Raw genomic sequence first — 17,530 nt, forward strand, 5'->3', positions numbered from 1 at the left:
GTACTAAGGAAAAATCCTTTGAATGCAACAAAACATACGAGTGGTGCATAGAGATTTCATTGCAACACTGGAAATAAGCGACAAGACTATAACAAATTAATATACAACGACGTACTGCAGATGACTTTATCCCAAAAGAAAAGCGAGGAACTCATAAGAATGGAAAAAGAATCAACGAAGTCGTGAAACAAAACATAATGATTTACATCGAGTCCATTCTTAGAGTGAAATCTCACTACCTAAGGAAACAAACTACCAGATAATTCGTCAGCGATGACAAAACTCTTGCTGATATTCATCGCGATTATATAAAATTTAGCAAAGAAAAAGTTTCGGTGTTCGGAAATTACGCTACGATGATGACCATATTCACACAGAATTTAATATACACTTCTTTAAGCCCAAACATACCTTTGCTTGCTGTGAGAAAGTTACAGAAATTAATTAGATAAATCGACATTAGAAACAGCCTATAATACTCACCGTCAGGAAGTGGAACTCAATAGGAAAGAGAAATAAATGACTTAAAATCTGCAAAATCTAACAATTGCATCACTGCTTGTTTTGATTTACAATCATTACTACCGACGCCTTCAGGCGAAGTCTCTTTATTTTATTACAAAAGCAGATTATCAACATTATTTAATTTCACAATTTTTACCGGACCACAAATGCAGGACACTTCTGTCTTTGGTTCAAGCGAATTGCTAATCCTGATTCAAATGAAATAGCGTCGTTCCTGTTACAATTTCTGAGGAACCATGCCAGGGAAAAAGAAATAATATTATACTTAGATAACTACTGTGGGCGAAATAAGAACAAGTATATTGTCTATCTTTATCAATATGCAGTACAGAAATTGAACATACCTAAAATTACCCACAAATTTTTGATAACGGGTCACTCCCAAAATACGGTAGATAACGTGCATTCTTCGATTAAGAAATAAAAAAAAGGCTTTAAAAAATGACCAATTTACGTGGCTGCGCAATGGTTCACAGTAGTTCAAACAGCGAAAAAAACAGGTGAACCTTATATAAAATTAATAAAAGGTGTACATCGGATATATTGGACTTTAAAAAATGATGTAAGGAAATGGGGAACAATTATACCATTGACGAAGAAGGAAATCAGGTCGTCTGGAATGACATAAGATGAGCTGGCTAGAGAAGACATTTAAAAATAAGTTTCAGGTTAAGGCAAGCTTCAACGATACAGAGTTCAGAACCATTAATATAAGGCAAAGACAACGAGGGATGGTGGCTAAGATGGAACTAAGTAAAGCATATTCGCATCCACCAGGAATATGCTATCTCAAAAAACAAGATGTAGACTCTCACTATGTAAGGCTAATGTTATTCAAGAGCACTATCATAGGTTTTATGCAGATTTACACGTGACCAATGCAACAATAGAAGACGAACAGACACATTATAATATGCAAGACTTTGATTAAGTGTTAACACTAAAAATTTGTAATAAATAAGTACAATCTTAAATAAAAAAACTGTTATTTGATATGCATTTTTACTGCGTCATTTGCGAAAATTGATATATTTTTTAAAACCATATGGCCGTATGTGCTAAAATACCTATTAATTTTAGCAAATTTTATGTACTTCTTAACTCATATAAAAATATGCAAAATTAAAGACAATTATACCAAATATCAGGTTTGTAGCTTAATTTTTGGAACTACAGGAAATAAAATTAACTTTACAAAAACTTAAAATGCTCATAGCTCGATATTATGATTTTTACAGTTACTGCCCTATGGTTTTCAAGGTGCGATATACTCATTTTTAATTTTATCCGTTTTTGTCACTATACTCACCCATCTAAGCATTCTCATTTTCGTCACATGCATTCGTTGTTCCTCTTTCTTTTTCACTGCTTAACATTCAGTTCTGTACATCATAGACGGTATTATGGCTGTTTTATAGAATTTTCCCTTTAACTTCATTGGAATTTTCCTGTCACACAGCACACCACTCGCTTCCTCCCACTTCATCCATCCAGCTCTAATTCTACTGCATGTATCTCCATCTATTTCTCCATTACTCTGTAATACCGATCCCAAGTACTTAAAACTATTCCTTTTTGCAATCAGTTTACCATCCAAAGGTACAATTTTATTTGTAGTAACTCCATCTTTAAATGAACATTGCAAATACTCTGTCTTTGTCCTACTAAGTTTTAAACCTTTTCCTTCCAGAGCTTGTCTCCACTATTCCAGTTTTTGTTGTAAGTCTCTTTCACTATTTCCTACCAACACGAGATCATCAGCATACACTAAACACCATGGGATGTTACCCTGTAGTTTCGCTGTTATCTGGTCCAAAACTAATGAGAATAAATACAGACTATATTATAAATTAATAAATGAATATAGTTTCTGTCCCTGTGGGATCGGTACTCACCGGAGGGACCGCAGACGTTCGGATACAATCAGCGTCTCTTTGCAAAGACAATGACGTCGACTTTGTAAAGTAACAAGACACTTACTCAACATACACACTACACATGACACTAATACTCATGTTGTGACTGGCTGAATGACATAAAGTCCATGCCATAAAAAAATACGGACCAAGCACCGAGCCTTGGTGCAATCCTACTTTCACATGAAATGATCAGTCTCTCCCACACCTGTCCTAACACTACTCGTTACACCCTCATACATATCCCTCACAATCTTTACATATTCACCAGGGACTCCTTTCTTATTGAGTGCCTACCACAGAATCTCTCATATGCTTCCTCAAGATCAATGAATACCATATCAGCGTTTGTTTCTTTACTGCTGTATTTTTCCATCAACTGCCTTATAATGAAAATTGCATCTGTTGTTGATCTGCTCTGCATAAAGCCAAATTGATTCTCGGATATTTCGGTCTCTTCACGTATCCGTCTATCAATTACTCTCTCCCATATTTTCATGGTGTGGCTAAGCAGTTTTATAGCCCTGTAGTGTGTACATTGTTGTATATCTCCCTTGTTTTTGTAGACAGGTACTAGTATAAGTACTGCTTCTCCATTCGTCTGGCATTTGTCCAACTTCCGTAATTCTATTAAATAAACCTGCTAACCACCTTGTTCCTGTCTCTCCCAATGCTCTCCATACTTCCCTAGGAATATTATCTGGTCCTACCGCTTTGCCTTTCTTTATTTTTTGAAGCGCTTGAGCCACTTCCTCGTTTGTTATTTTGGTGACCATTGCTGCTACTGTCTCCGTTGACTCTACAGGCTGTCTGTCAAATTCTTCATTTAATAAGCTATCAAAGTACTTTCTCCATCTATTTTTGACATCCTTTCCGTGAACTAGTATTTTCTGCCTATATACCAATAAAAATTTTATATAATATTTAAAACAGTCGTCGATTACGTCATTACGCGCACACTGATGACGTAATGTCCTACACATAATATACAGCAATTAATGGCCATTCAAAATTGATGTGTTTAAAGATATTGTTTAAGTCTTTTGTCTCTGGAAAATGAATTTATTCGATACCTACTTTGCATCACACTTAACTAAGTATATAATTTTGGTTAATCCTGTAGAAATAAATATTCGAATAATACATCGTTGCAAGAACGATTAGGAGACCTTTGAAGTGGGGTGTCCCGGGACTTCGATTTGTATTCAAAAGTCGTCTGTTTCTGAAATAATGAATTTATTCCATACATTTGCGCAGTCCTGTATATTAATTTTATAACTGCCATGTGGAAACCGTTGATAAATACATCTGTCTGGGGCATGAAATACAAATAAGTAGAGACAACCAAACATGCGAATTATCTAGAAGACTAGCTTTAGGGTGGGCAGCGTATGGCAAACAAAGAGATGTGTTCGAGGAAAACATCCCAATAAAGCTAAAAAGAAAAGCATTTAACCAATGCGTACTTCCGGTGCTCACTTATGCAACCTTGACTTACCTTGACTGCAACACTGACATTGACTAAAGCATCAATAGAAAATTACATGTAGCACAACGAAAAATGGAAAGATCCATGCTTGGCCTAAATTTGAGAGACAGAATACGGAATGATGAGTTACGGCGAAGAACTAGAGTGGAAGATATCATAAAACGCATTACGAAGTTAAAGTGGAAATGGTCAGGACACCTCGCAAGACAGTGCGCAAGACATGCTGCCCCAAGTAGAAACACTGTATATCCATTTTTTTCAAAATCACTTTTATTGCATTTTTATATTTAGGGTGTTGTTATCTACCGTTGACCAAGGAAGAAAGAAAATAAAAAATGAGTAGAACCACAATTTAACATTGCTATGAAACACATTATATCACATTCCATCTTCACTTCACCAACTTAAAACACATTATATCCATATCCCCAAGTATAAACACTGTAAATACGGGATATACAGTGTTTTTATTTGGTTTTTGGGATTTACAGTGATTTACCGTGGGAATCGCATGATTTACATTTTACATTCGCCAAGACCATTGATATCCTCAAGGCACTTTTTAGTTGTTTGTTAGTTATTGATGGTTATTGTGATAAGTGCAGTAGAAATTGGTCGTGTATAAAATATTTCAATTTATAGTATTAATGATTTAAAATATATTTTTAAAATTAAACTGGGTGTTACCTAATATTTATCAAATATGAATAAAAATCAAATAATATTTTGACCTGCTGAATTCGAATATATAACTTTCTTTTTCTTTTCGGGGGTGACGAGAATTTATTATAAACAATTTAATTGTTTAAGTGATTATAATTCGTAAACTAACAAATATAAATAGTCTTTACAAAATGCATTTTGTTCTTAAAAAAAATCTACAAAATAATGTTTGGTAAACCTTGACCAATAATTAGAACACATATGCTGCAAAATTAGTGCAAAAACATTGCAAAATTACAGAATTTAGTCGATTTTTCACTTGTAAGTCGGCTGAATTTTGAGTAAGAAAACTTTATAATAGCCCAAATTAATAAAAAAATCTACAAGCTGTAAAGCTAAACCTTAAGGTGAAACAGTAGCGATCAACAGGTAACCAAAACACGTTCCAAGATTGCGGCTGTAATTTTGAATATTTTTTCGAGATATTTGGCACACGTATTCGTAATTTAATAAAGAATGGCGGTACAGAGCCCAATTTGAAAAATATATTAATATGTGGAAATTACTCTGTAATAAAATACAATATTAAAAAAACGAGCCTGTACCGCCATTAAGAAGAACAAAAAAATACAGTTTCTTCAAATAAACTTTTTTATCCGATGCCTAGATTTTGTGTCATTTTGGAACTACTAATGAAATAAAAAATTTTAGTAGTTCCAAAATGACACAAAATCTAGGCATCGGATAAAAAAGTTTATTTGAAGAAAGTGTATTTTTTTGTTCTTCTTAATGGCGGTACAGGCTCGTTTTTTTTAAATTGTATTTAATTACAGAGTAATTTCCACATATTAATATATTTTTCAAATTGGGCTCTGTACCGCCATTCTTTATTATATTACAAATACGTGTGCCAAATATCTCAAAAAAATATTCAAAATTACAGCCGCAATCTTGTAACGCGTTTCTGCTACCTGTTGATCGCTACTGTTTCCTCTTAATATAAATATTACTACAAAATTATAACAATAAACGAAATGTTTTTATTAAAAACTGCATAAAATAATTTGTTTATATAGAGAATTTAATATAATGTAGTATAAATATTTATACAGAAATAATAGAGAAACTTATTTCTTTGATGCCTGAAAACGGATGATCGTTTTGGCGTACTTGGTCAGTCTCAGAGACACTAGTGGACAAGCTTTTCCATAACCCTGGATGAGAGCAATTAAATGACCCAGACACTGACCATTAAATTGTTGCTATTTGTTATATACTTGTTAAAGGAACTTGAATAATGTATCATTTGTAGTACTTAATGTCTTTAAAAAGTGGGATATTTTATACTATATTTTCAGGTTTCCTAAATAAAAACACTGTATGTGTTCAAAACCTAGTCAGGAAATAAAATTCAGACATAAAAATTTTTACTGAAAAACAAGAGTATTTTTTACTAAATTAATGTGTGTTCACTTTTATTTCAAACAAAATAGAAATTTAAAAAGTTAAGTCCTTTACGTTTTCTACTCTGGTGAACGTTTTTCGAATTGGCGCTTACAGTGTTTCTACTTGGGGCAGCCACTGCGTACTTCCGGTGTTCACTTATGAAGCTGAAAAACGACATTTTCTAAAGCATTAATAAGAAAATTATAAGTACCACAACGAAAAATGGAAAGATCCATGCTTGGCCTAACTTTGAGAGACAGAATACGAAACGATGAGTTACGGCAAAGAACTGGAGTGGAAGATATCATGAAACGCATTACGAAGTTAAAGTGTAAGGCAGGCCGCACATCAAAGAAACATGAAACGTAAATTACGTTTCATGGAAATAAACCACTGCTAAACAAATATACGTCCGGCCATTTATGAGACTCTCCGAAAATAAAAATGTCTCATGAGCATGAATCACACTCGTTTCATTGGTAGGCGGACTTTGAGATTTGTTTAGCAGTGTTTTAGTTTCATGAAACATGTTTTTCGTTTCATGTTTCATGTTTTTCGTTTCATGTTTCTTTGGTGTGCGGCTTGGCTTAATGGTCAGGACACGTCGCAAGACAGAGAGGCAATAGATGGACAAAGTACATTTTAGAGTGGCGTCCAAGGGCAGATAACCGAAGTCGTGAAAGACCACCTACCAGATGGACTGACGACATTAAAAGAATAGCGACAAACTGGATTGCGGCTGCGCAGGACAAAGAAGGGTAAAGACATCTTGCGGCTGCCTATGTCCGACAGTGGACAAATTTGGCTGTGTGATGATGATGATGTGATGTATATTAATTTATTGTAGTTCCATACCTTTCCTGAAGTAAAACAAAATGATAGCTGTGCTCTCTTTGCTCTCCATTCTGCTCCTTTCATTACAAATGGATTTCTGCCAAGAATAGGATCTATTTCTTTGTCAACTTCGAAATCATTATCATGGAACTTTTTGAAATTTGTTGTTAATATACTTTTTATAAAATCTGGTTCCCGCAGTATTAATACTGGAGTAGTATTTTTGTATATTCCAACGAAAGAATGGCCTTCGTACTCTCTGAAAACATATAATCAGTACCAGAGACATTGAAAGTTAAACATAAAAATTAATAATAAATTCAAATAAGTATGTAAATAGTAAATAATTTATAAAAATAAAATTTCGAAGATGGTACAAAGGTACATGTTTTGCTGGTCTACTCCAAAATCCCGACAGCCAAAATCCCGACGGCCAAAAGCCCGACACGCCAGAATCCCGACAGGTTAAAATCCCGACACGCCAGAATTCCGACAGTATTTATAAGTTTCTTTTTAACATATTTTTTAACATATATTTATTGCTTGTTTTTTTGTTTATGGCCATCTGATTTTTATTTTTTGTTACTAAACAAAAGTATTTACAATTTAATATGAACTAATTTTCTAAATAAAATTTCTAACATTCCTTAAATTATTTTTTTTGCCAATACATAATATATAGTCCAATAATATATGTATAATCAAATCCTGCATTAAAGTTTACTTTCATATAATAGATATTATCATGTCACAAGCTTCAGTTCAGTAAGTGTAGCTTTTTTGAAGTTATACTTCTTTACGGGCGTAATGACGGTGAAATTTTATATGGGAAAACCTAGCGACCGGGCGCATGCGCATTATAACTTTGTTATGATTGGATGTTCAAATGACTTGACAAAAATTATCCAATATGGCAGCTGTGGCACAGCTGTGGGACTGTGCATGGTTTGGTTATAATGTATGCTTGTTGCGTTTTAAAATTTGTAGGAAGAGAAACAACAAACAAAAAGTTAGTTAATGGTTATACTGCCTTTTTAAATAGTTTTCATATTATATTTTTGGACTTATTTACATAGAAGAGATGATTGTTGCATGACAATGTGAAAGCTCATCAAACTGTGCCTAGTATGAGTGCCGCAGATCTCGCTTATTCAAAGCTAAAGAATCTTTCACTGGTAAGTGTTTAATAAATAGTTGATCAAATTTTGTTATGATATTTGAACATAGCCACTTTGCACGACGCAAGTGATTGCGAAATTTATTAGTCGTTATACGGGCTCCGATACCTACCTTGAACCTACCAAAATACATAAGTAGTATGTAATACTTTTATTTTACACCGTAATATTCACCTAATATATTGTCTTCTTACTCTATGTTTTGTTGTATTTTTTCAATTCTAAATCATTTCAATTCAAAATCAAAATAATTTGATTTACATAAGTTAAAAATGTCAAAAGGTTAATCTGTTTAGTTAGACGATCTTCGCACATAATGACAAGCTGTCTCTGTGGCGAAGTTTTAATGCGGGTGGATCCCAATACAACGCAAATACCAGCCGCGTGGTAAGTTGGTTCGAATCCCAATAGAAACTTTTATTTTTTTTTATTTTTTTTATACATTTTATGATTGTAAGTATATTTATTATATAATTTTATTTTCAGAAAATACGTATTTAGTTAAAAATTTTTCCGACATTTAATGTTCAGAAATTATTTGTGGCATTTTTAATGTGTTTTTGGCACTGTTTTAATAAAAAATTTTGAGAAGTAGTAAGTATAAATTAATTTAATATTTAAATAAAATATAAATAAAAAGTATATTAATTTCGTTTATAATCATATAATCATATAATAGAAGTATAACTTCTTACGTGCGTACAAAGTACACACACATTCTTTTTTATTATAAAATGGAGTGTTTAATAATTTTTTCTTTTAAAATACATAATAATTAGTACTCGTACTTATTAGTAAGTAATTAATTTTTCCGATTGGTTACGATTAATTTTATTTGAAAAGCTAATTAGGGGATAATTTTCGCGATTTTTATACCAAAAAATAAAAGGGACCAACAATATTTTGATCGTAACTCAATTATTTTTAATGTTAGAAATTTTTTTAAAAAACAAAAATAAACCTTTTTTTAAACAATTTAAAACATTTGAAATGAATTTTCCCCGAACAGTGCACTGTTTTTTGGTTATTTCACATTGAAATATTCGATTTGGATTTTGACGAAGAAGGACCTACTTTTCATTAGCTACAACTCTGCTTATACTGGGTCTGCAGACCTCACGCGTACACCATTAATTTTTTTTAATTTGTTATAAGCTATATTTTTACTAAGAATATTTTTTTCGCTAGAGTACTTACTTTTTGAGTTTGCTGCGAAAAACCGTCCATAAACATGTTTTCTTTTGTTAAAAATGAACATATTTACTCGCAAATCACTCGAAAATTATTGACTTAGTGAAAAAACTCTATAGAACAAAAGTTGCTTAGAATTAGTCATTTTATCCCATTCCGGTCCTATTTTGAACGTATACTTTTTCACTCACGAGAAAATATTTTTCACCCCGTATTTCCAAATTTTTGTAAAATTGAGGGGATGTAAAATTTTAACCTTTTTCTTATATAATAATAGACAATTTCAACTACCTATTTACAAATTTTCATCCTTCCTTTATTTTTTTGAAGGTTTTCGTAAAATTTTGTGTTCTTTGATCGTATTGATGATTTTGTGTAATTGATTTTGACCTAAATGTTATACTATGTTTTGTCATTATCTTACAAGGTAACTTGTTCAGCGGAATCTTTGTATTTTTATATAGGGTGTCCCAAAAGTAGTGGAACGGTCGAATATTTCGCGAAACAAACATCGGATCGAAAAACTGAAAAATACGTGTTCAATCATTTTTAAAAATCTATCCAATGACACCAAACACCAACCCCCACTACACCCCGTGGAGGTGGGGTGGAGGGTAACTTTAAAATCTCAAATGGAAACCCCTAGTTTTCCTTGTAGATTTGGATTCGTTACATAAAAGTAAGTAACTTTTATTCAAGACATTTTTTCGAACTGTGGATAGATGGCGCTATAATCGTAAAAAACGATTTATCCTGATACCATAGGTAAATTATAGAAACGGTCTAATATCTCGAGAAATACACTTCCAAATAAGAAACCAAAAAACAGGTTTTTAATATTTTTCGAAAACCTATCGATAAACACCAAAAATGACCCTCCAACCCACCCCCTGGAGACGGGGTGGGGGTAAATTTAAAATCTTAAATAGCAACCCCCACTTTTTATTGCAAATTCGAATTCGTCATGAAAAATTAAGCAACATTTATTCGAAACATTTTTTAAAATTGCTGATAGATGGCGCTAATAAATCGTATTTTTCCAATTAAAGCGCCATCTATCAACAATTCTAAAAAATGATTCGAATAAATGTTGCTTAATTTTTCATGACGAATCCGAATCTGTAATAAAAAGTGGGGGTTGCTATTTAAAATTTTAAAGTTACCCCCACCTCACCTCTAGGGGGTGGGTTGGAGGGTCATGTTTAGTGTTATTCGATAGGTTTTCGAAAAGTATTAAAAACCTTTTTTTTGGTTTCTCATTTGGAAATGTATTTCTCGAGATATTAGACCGTTTCTATAATTTACCTATGGTATCAGGATAAATCGTTTTTCTCAATTATAGCGCCATCTACCCACAGTTCGAAAAAATGGCTTGAATAAAAGTTGCTTACTTTAACGTAATGAATCCAAATCTGCAAGAAAAACTAGGGGTTCCTATTTGAGATTTTAAAGTTACCCTCCACCCCACCTCCAGGGGGTGTAGTGGGGGTTGGTGTTTGGTGTCATTGGATAGATTTTTGAAAATGATTAAACACGTGTTTTTCAGTTTTTCGATCCGATGTTTAATTCGCGAAATATTCGACCGTTCCACTACTTTTGGGACACTCTGTATATTATATAGTTTTATATACTTTGAATTTTATTTCCTTATGGATGTTTTTGGATCCAAATATTTGGGACAGATAGAAATATGCTTTGTTCGCAAGCATTAACCATTTCCGTATTCCTTTCTGCTCATGTATGTTTTACTACTTCAATTTTTCTTCAAGTGTTGTCTCCACGACGGAGGTCAAAGCTATTAGGACTTTAGAGACAGCTGGCATATTGTAACATTAAAGTTTTCTAGGATAATAATTTCTTTCTTCCTGCTTATACTATGCACACACTATGCACTACACAGGTGCTAAATTTTGCACAAATGCACAGGTGCATCAGGATTCGGTGCAAATGCACCTGCCACAACTAAGTGCTGTTTCACATTATAAGAATTTAAACGTGCGAGGGCTAGAACGCACGACGACATTAAAATGGTGGCGCATGTAATCATATTATGGAGCCTTTCTCACTAGACGGTGGTCGGAATGTTCGGTGAAGTCGCCGTGTTTATGTCGTCCCTTGCTACAACAACAGACGGCAGCCGTGCCCTCTTTACGCACCCAGTAGCATAGGGGACTTAATACATCCTTTCATAATATGATACTGTCGTTCAGTCGCACGAAGGTAGTTTTTTTGGTTATTTGGTACATTATTTCAATACCTCAGTTCAATAGCGTAACAAGTCAAAAAAATTCAAATTTTAGTTATTGCAATCATGGCATTTGTAATACATATATCTACCAATTTCAATATTGAAATAAGTCGAAATTCGTCTTTTAGTTCGTAGAGGGCGTAATCAATTTATGTAACAACACCAAATTTATAAATGTTTTAGTTCAATAGTGTAACAATTTGACTTGTTACAGTATTGAACAAGAAGGATTATTGTTTCAATGTGACACGCGGTTTCTTAGTTGTTACATCTTTATCTAAAAATGAATGAATTTAAATTAACTAATATGAACAAAAAGCTTTTTAACTCCCGTGGTGCATTCTTATTACATTTGGCAATAACCAGCGTTCAAGAAATCAACGAAAATGCAGTGGTCATAAAGTTTTCACATTCCCAAAAAAGACTAATGCAACTTATGTACTAGTTACACAAATGGAAATGATGAACAGAAAAATGAACTGAGAGAAATATTTAAGCCGACAAGAAAAGATTCAAGATTTGCAATCAGGTGAAAACGTTTAAGTGTTGTGTTTCGATCTTCGAGCCGTTCTCTCTACTCCTTGTGGTGAAATTAGTAGTTTCCATTATAAACGGAGACTGCCTAGTTACAACTTTACCGTGTTTGACATAAAATAAAATCAAAAATTGGATACTGCTTTTTCTGGCATGAAGGGATTGCAAAGAGGGGGGCCAATGAAATTGGTAGCGGTACCTATAATTTTTTGAAAAGTGAAGCATGCAAAGGGGAACATGCCATTTTCTACTCTGATAACTGCGCAGGTCAAAATAAAAATAAATTTTAGTTTGGTACCTGTTCTGTGTGATACATGTCAACAAAATCAAGACAATTACACACACATTTTTAGAGAAAGGTCACACAAAATGAAGTGGATATCAAGCATGCCACCATAGAAAGAGAGAAAAAGCGTGTTATTAAAAGTTGTCCAATTTACGTCCCTGCACAATCGGCAAGCAGTATACTCAAATCAGTAAAAAAAACTGGGATTCTCTACAATGTGAATGAAATTTGCACTCAAGATATTTATGATTCATAGTCACTAAGTAGCGAAATGGGTACCTAAAAATTTCAGTAAAAATACGGAAAAAGAGAAAGTTATTTGGAATGACTTAAAAATTATCAAAATAGAAAAAATGCACCCGAATATAATTTTTTATAAAACTTCTTATGCACAAGATACTTTCAAGACTATTGACATCAAACAAAATAATAAAGAACTTATTAATCAAGGACAAAATAAGAAAATCCAGATAAAACCATTCTTCAAAAAAAGCACTGCAATCGATAAAAATAAAAAGATAGATCTACTGGATCTTTGTGAGGAAAATGCCATTAGACAAGTTTATTGGCCATGTTACCAAATTTACCGGAAAAGATCGAGTAGAGGAGGGGCCTGAGTCCGACTCTGAATAATTTGTATTTATTTAACTTTGTTTTAAATTAAAAGTTTAATTTTCTAACAAGTTAATTTTATCTCAAATCCTATAGTCACCAGACAGACCTCTATTTACAAGAAGTAGCTAATTTATGTCGTAATTCAAGAAAAAAGTTTAGTTCGATAGTGTAACAATGTCACTAAAGTTTAAATTTCAGTTAGTTTAAACAAATATTACCTAAATATTTTCATGCACTAAAATGTTCTACAGTCCTTCAAAACCAAATTACTTATTTTCGTTCATTAAAAATGAAAATTAAAAAAAAATATATAGAATATAAAATACGAAATTTCTTTTTCTTCATTTTCTCACATATTCTAATTTTGGACTTGTTACGCTATTGAAGTGAGGTATCGATTTGAATTTACACTTTGTGGCTGTTTGAAGTAGGTGCATATATTTTATATTATGATGTCTCAGATTGATAGTGAAATCAAGCGAAATATTAATAACATTAATTGAAGCGAGACCTGTTCTTTGGGACAAAACAATAGAAATATATAAAAATAGAAACTTGACGAGAAATGCTTGGAATGGTGTCACTTAACAGTGAATTTGACGAACTAGGTGATAAAGAAAAAACACGTTTTATAAGTCCAGCAAAATTAATTATATGTTACTGATAACAACAGGAATTAAAACTGTTAAGTATATTATAATAAACTTTATTTTACATAGTTGCAACTAACGTTGAGTATAGAGGGTGTTCCATCAATATGTGTGAATATAAAAATATATAAATCGTTTCTTTTTGTGTCAATAGGATGAATCCAATGAATTCGGTTCCTCTTATTTCTCTTTCTTCGACGATAAAGTAAACTCAACGCTTTAATTTGATTTCGTTCCATATAAAATATACCTTTTATTGTACGAAATTATATTTAGTTTTATAGGGTAAACAACTCGGTGAAAACTGGAGTAGGGCGGCGGTCAGGTCTTGTGTGAAATTATCTAAAAACAACATTTAAAACGAGGGGAACAACATTTAAAAATGAATGGATGACAGAGGGTCTTTTAAATTCTGTACATGAAAAACATAGATTGTAATGTTGTTCTAAAGCTGTTTCCTTGTGGAATTTTTATAATAAACTAGTCTAAATGGGAAATAACCTACAATTTAACTAAGAAAAATAATTTTATTAACGTTTCGACGACCAAATCGGATGTTGAAACGTTAATAAAATCATTTTTTTAGTTCAATTGTGGCTTATTTCCCATTTAGAATAGTTTATTACATAGATTATATGAGCTAATTAGATTAGCTAATCCAAGATCCCACAAATAACTTAGTAGAACAACAGTTATAAAAACAAATTAAGGCTTTTAATTAAAAACATGAAATAATAACTGACAAAATAGAAATTGCAAATGAATTAAATACGCAGTACAGTACATTAGGACAAAAGTATGGACAAAAAATACCCATTTGTAATGATACATCGTAATGATACATATCAGACATCGTATCATGTACCTAACTCAGCCACAAAGTGTAAATAAAAACAATATACCAAACAACACAGCAAAATATCTTCGTGCGACTCAATTCTTATTGTGTGAAAAGGATAGGTGCGTCAAAACTATCGCACGAGAAAATCCTCGCACGTTCAAAATTCTTATAATGTGAAACAGCACTTAGGACCGGTATTTCCAACCACACTTAAGCCAAAGCTACTTTAAGCCTGAGCTTAAACTTAAATGCCTGTATTTCCACTTCAATTTGAGGCTTAAGCATAGGCTTAAACCAAATAATTTTAAGCTCGCGCGGGAGTTGGTTTACGCCTTTGCTTAAAATTTGTTTTCTGTTTTTTTGAGGTTATTTCTATAAATTAATAATGATGGAGTTATTTTGAAAACCAACTTTTGCATAATAATGTTATTATTGGATTATTAACGATTATTAAAATAAAATTCTTACTCCATTTGGAAGGTGTAGGCAAAAGAAAATTATTTATTTCTACAATGCTTGGTATATTTATTTTACAAAAGTAAACTTACATTTTCAGGAATATATCCAATAAACAAAATTACAAAGACGGATCTTCTATTGCTTATGCAAAATAAGAATAAAACATACAACTAGAGAAAATATAGACAATATACTAACAACACATGTAACATGTACACAAAACTAAGTGAAGTAAAAATGAGAGAGATCCAGATGACAAGATAAAATTAAATGTAAAAGTAGGGGTTTTTACCTCAGAACAGTTAGTTCTGGCATTTTGACGTATTCAGAGGTACCAAACCAATTAACTTGACGAATTTAGTTAAGGAAATGATGGATGGCTTAAGCTTTTCCTTAACTTTTGACACAGGCTTAGCTAAGCAAAAGCTTAAGTAGCTGTTGAAATACCGGCCCTTAGACTTGATATAAGTACGTGATTTATGTTCAAAATTTTTATGTCACTTCAAAGTTCCTTTTAATATCATTATTAGATTTAAAAAATAAAGATCACCTGTAAATTTTAGTTACGACAGCTCCAGCATTCAACTCTCCGGTCAAACTTCTCAAAAAATTTCCGACGATTGGTAAAGGTTGTGGTCCTGGTACACCATTTCTCCTCCAATAGGAATACAGCCGATGCATCCATATAAAAAATATAGTTAAAATTACTAACAACAGAAACATCTTTAACGTAGATCCAACCTCACAACTGATATTGATACGGACTTTGTTAATTTTTACTCACATTTTTACTTATCTTTGTACACGATGCCGCAAGATATATTTTTATTTGATAAAGTATCATAAACAATTTAGTTTATTTTGGGATAAAAGCAGATAACGGGAGATCGATCAAATATTTGGATTCACTTTTATAAAATTAGGAAATTTAACTAATAAAATTAATTGTTTGACTTTTCAAAAGAAAGAAATTTGAATTTTATGTCGTAAAAAACTTAAAAAAAAAACATGAAAGCATGACCATGGACGCCGTCAGCGGGGTGCAAGGGGGTACAATTGCTGGAGACTGATCGGAGAGAAAGTACATATACCCCATTCCACGAATAAATTATACCTCATTCCACGAATATACGACCCTCTTGGATTATCGCGACAACGAATATTTTACTGTGCAAAATATGAAGAACGAAAGTAAATTGCAAATTATATTGTTGTTTATTGGAGTAATTCTATCTATCTAATCAGCCCTAAACATCTATCCTTGGATATAGGCCTCCTCTTCCTTCTTCCATGCCTCTCTATCTTGGGAAATTTGCATCCATTTTGACCCAGTGTGTTTCTTCAGGTCATCTGACCATCGCATCTGTGGCCTTCCCCTTTTTCGTTTGTGGTTCCACGGTCTCCAATGTATAATCATCTTAGTCCATCTTTCATCCTTCTGCCGCAGGGTGTGTCCGAACTTCTATTTAAGCTTTGCTACTTGGGTAGAGACATCTTTCACTTTTGTTTTGTTACGGATCCATTCGTTTCTTTTCCTGTCTGACAGTTTAATGTTCAGCAAATGCTGAACATTGGAGTAATTATTATAGGAAAATACTTTTGTACTTCTTATGTTGCACACTAAAATATTCGTTGTCGCGATAATCCAAAACAGTCGTATATTCGTGGAATACACCATAGCTATACATGTATAGTTCTATAATATTTCGTATTAGTTTATAGTATGTATGTGTAGATACAGATGCACCCCTCAATAATCTGTATCCTAACGGATCCTGGAGGACCTATAATCTACTTGTATTACTAAAGGAAACTAAAACTAAGAGCTGACCCTATGTGTGTTTGACCCTATGGTGCCCTTTTGTCTGACATAATGCTCTAAGACTAGCATGCGACACTGTATAGCAATATACTCTGATTTTTTACTACAGACTAGCTTAAAGGGTCTTGTCCATTTGAGTACTATTAAAGCTGCATTGTTGTAAAGGTGCTTGATTACCTCAACATTCCCATGGTTATGAAGTCTCTGCTCGTCACTTGCTGCTATCATCTTGATCAAAGGTTCTGGTGTAGATCACAATTGCTCACCTACTAAGGAACAACAATGATCTTCAGTAGTTTGTTCTGGAAGCCTTTAATGATTTTCTTAACCATACCTTGTCTTTTCCCTTACACCCCAATAAGTTCTGTGGCCTCAGCGAATGCCAACAGCTTTCTTATTGGTAGTTTTAGGATCCATTCTGATTCAAACCTTAGCTGATCAAGGAATTCCTGCCTCACATTACTTAGCACATTGCAATGGGATAGAATATTTATGGCAGACTCCTCTTCCATTTCTGCATCATGGTCCATTCACCTAGTTTGTATAGGTGGTTTATTAAACGGTAATATTCAGTCCCCATTTCAGTGACCGTTTTGATCTCTCCTTTATTGAGCTTCATCAAATGTTTCGAGAGTTTTTTTACCAGTACTCTTATTTTTTTTAGTCTGGATTTACTCCTGAGTAGCTCTCCATTTCTTTTAATTAGTCCTCATCGGCCCCTTCTGAACCCCTTTTTGTAGCATTTTTACTGATGCTACAAAACGGTTCCGGGTCTACAAACATTTCTTTCGAGCCTTGCTTTGCCAACATATCTACTCGTTCATTCCCATGCA

The 17,530-nt window shown here is 33.0% G+C and overlaps 1 protein-coding gene across 1 annotated transcript in view; it reads right to left on the minus strand.

Annotated features, from left to right (window-relative positions):
- LOC126887485 (probable cytochrome P450 28d1) overlaps positions 1–15,687 on the minus strand; it is a 40,795-nt gene extending 25,108 nt beyond the window's left edge. Inside the window, exons 1-2 of the mRNA XM_050655053.1 lie at positions 15,426–15,687; positions 6,895–7,132 (exon numbers count right to left, since the gene is read on the minus strand). Of these exons, the coding sequence (XP_050511010.1) occupies positions 6,895–7,132; positions 15,426–15,598 (411 nt within the window). The 5' untranslated portion in view covers positions 15,599–15,687. The remainder of the gene's footprint in view (positions 1–6,894; positions 7,133–15,425) is intronic.
- Between the last annotated feature and the right edge of the window lie 1,843 nt (positions 15,688–17,530).

The sequence above is a fragment of the Diabrotica virgifera genome, chromosome 6, assembly GCF_917563875.1.
Source record: "Diabrotica virgifera virgifera chromosome 6, PGI_DIABVI_V3a".
Taxonomy (NCBI): Eukaryota; Metazoa; Arthropoda; class Insecta; order Coleoptera; family Chrysomelidae; genus Diabrotica; species Diabrotica virgifera.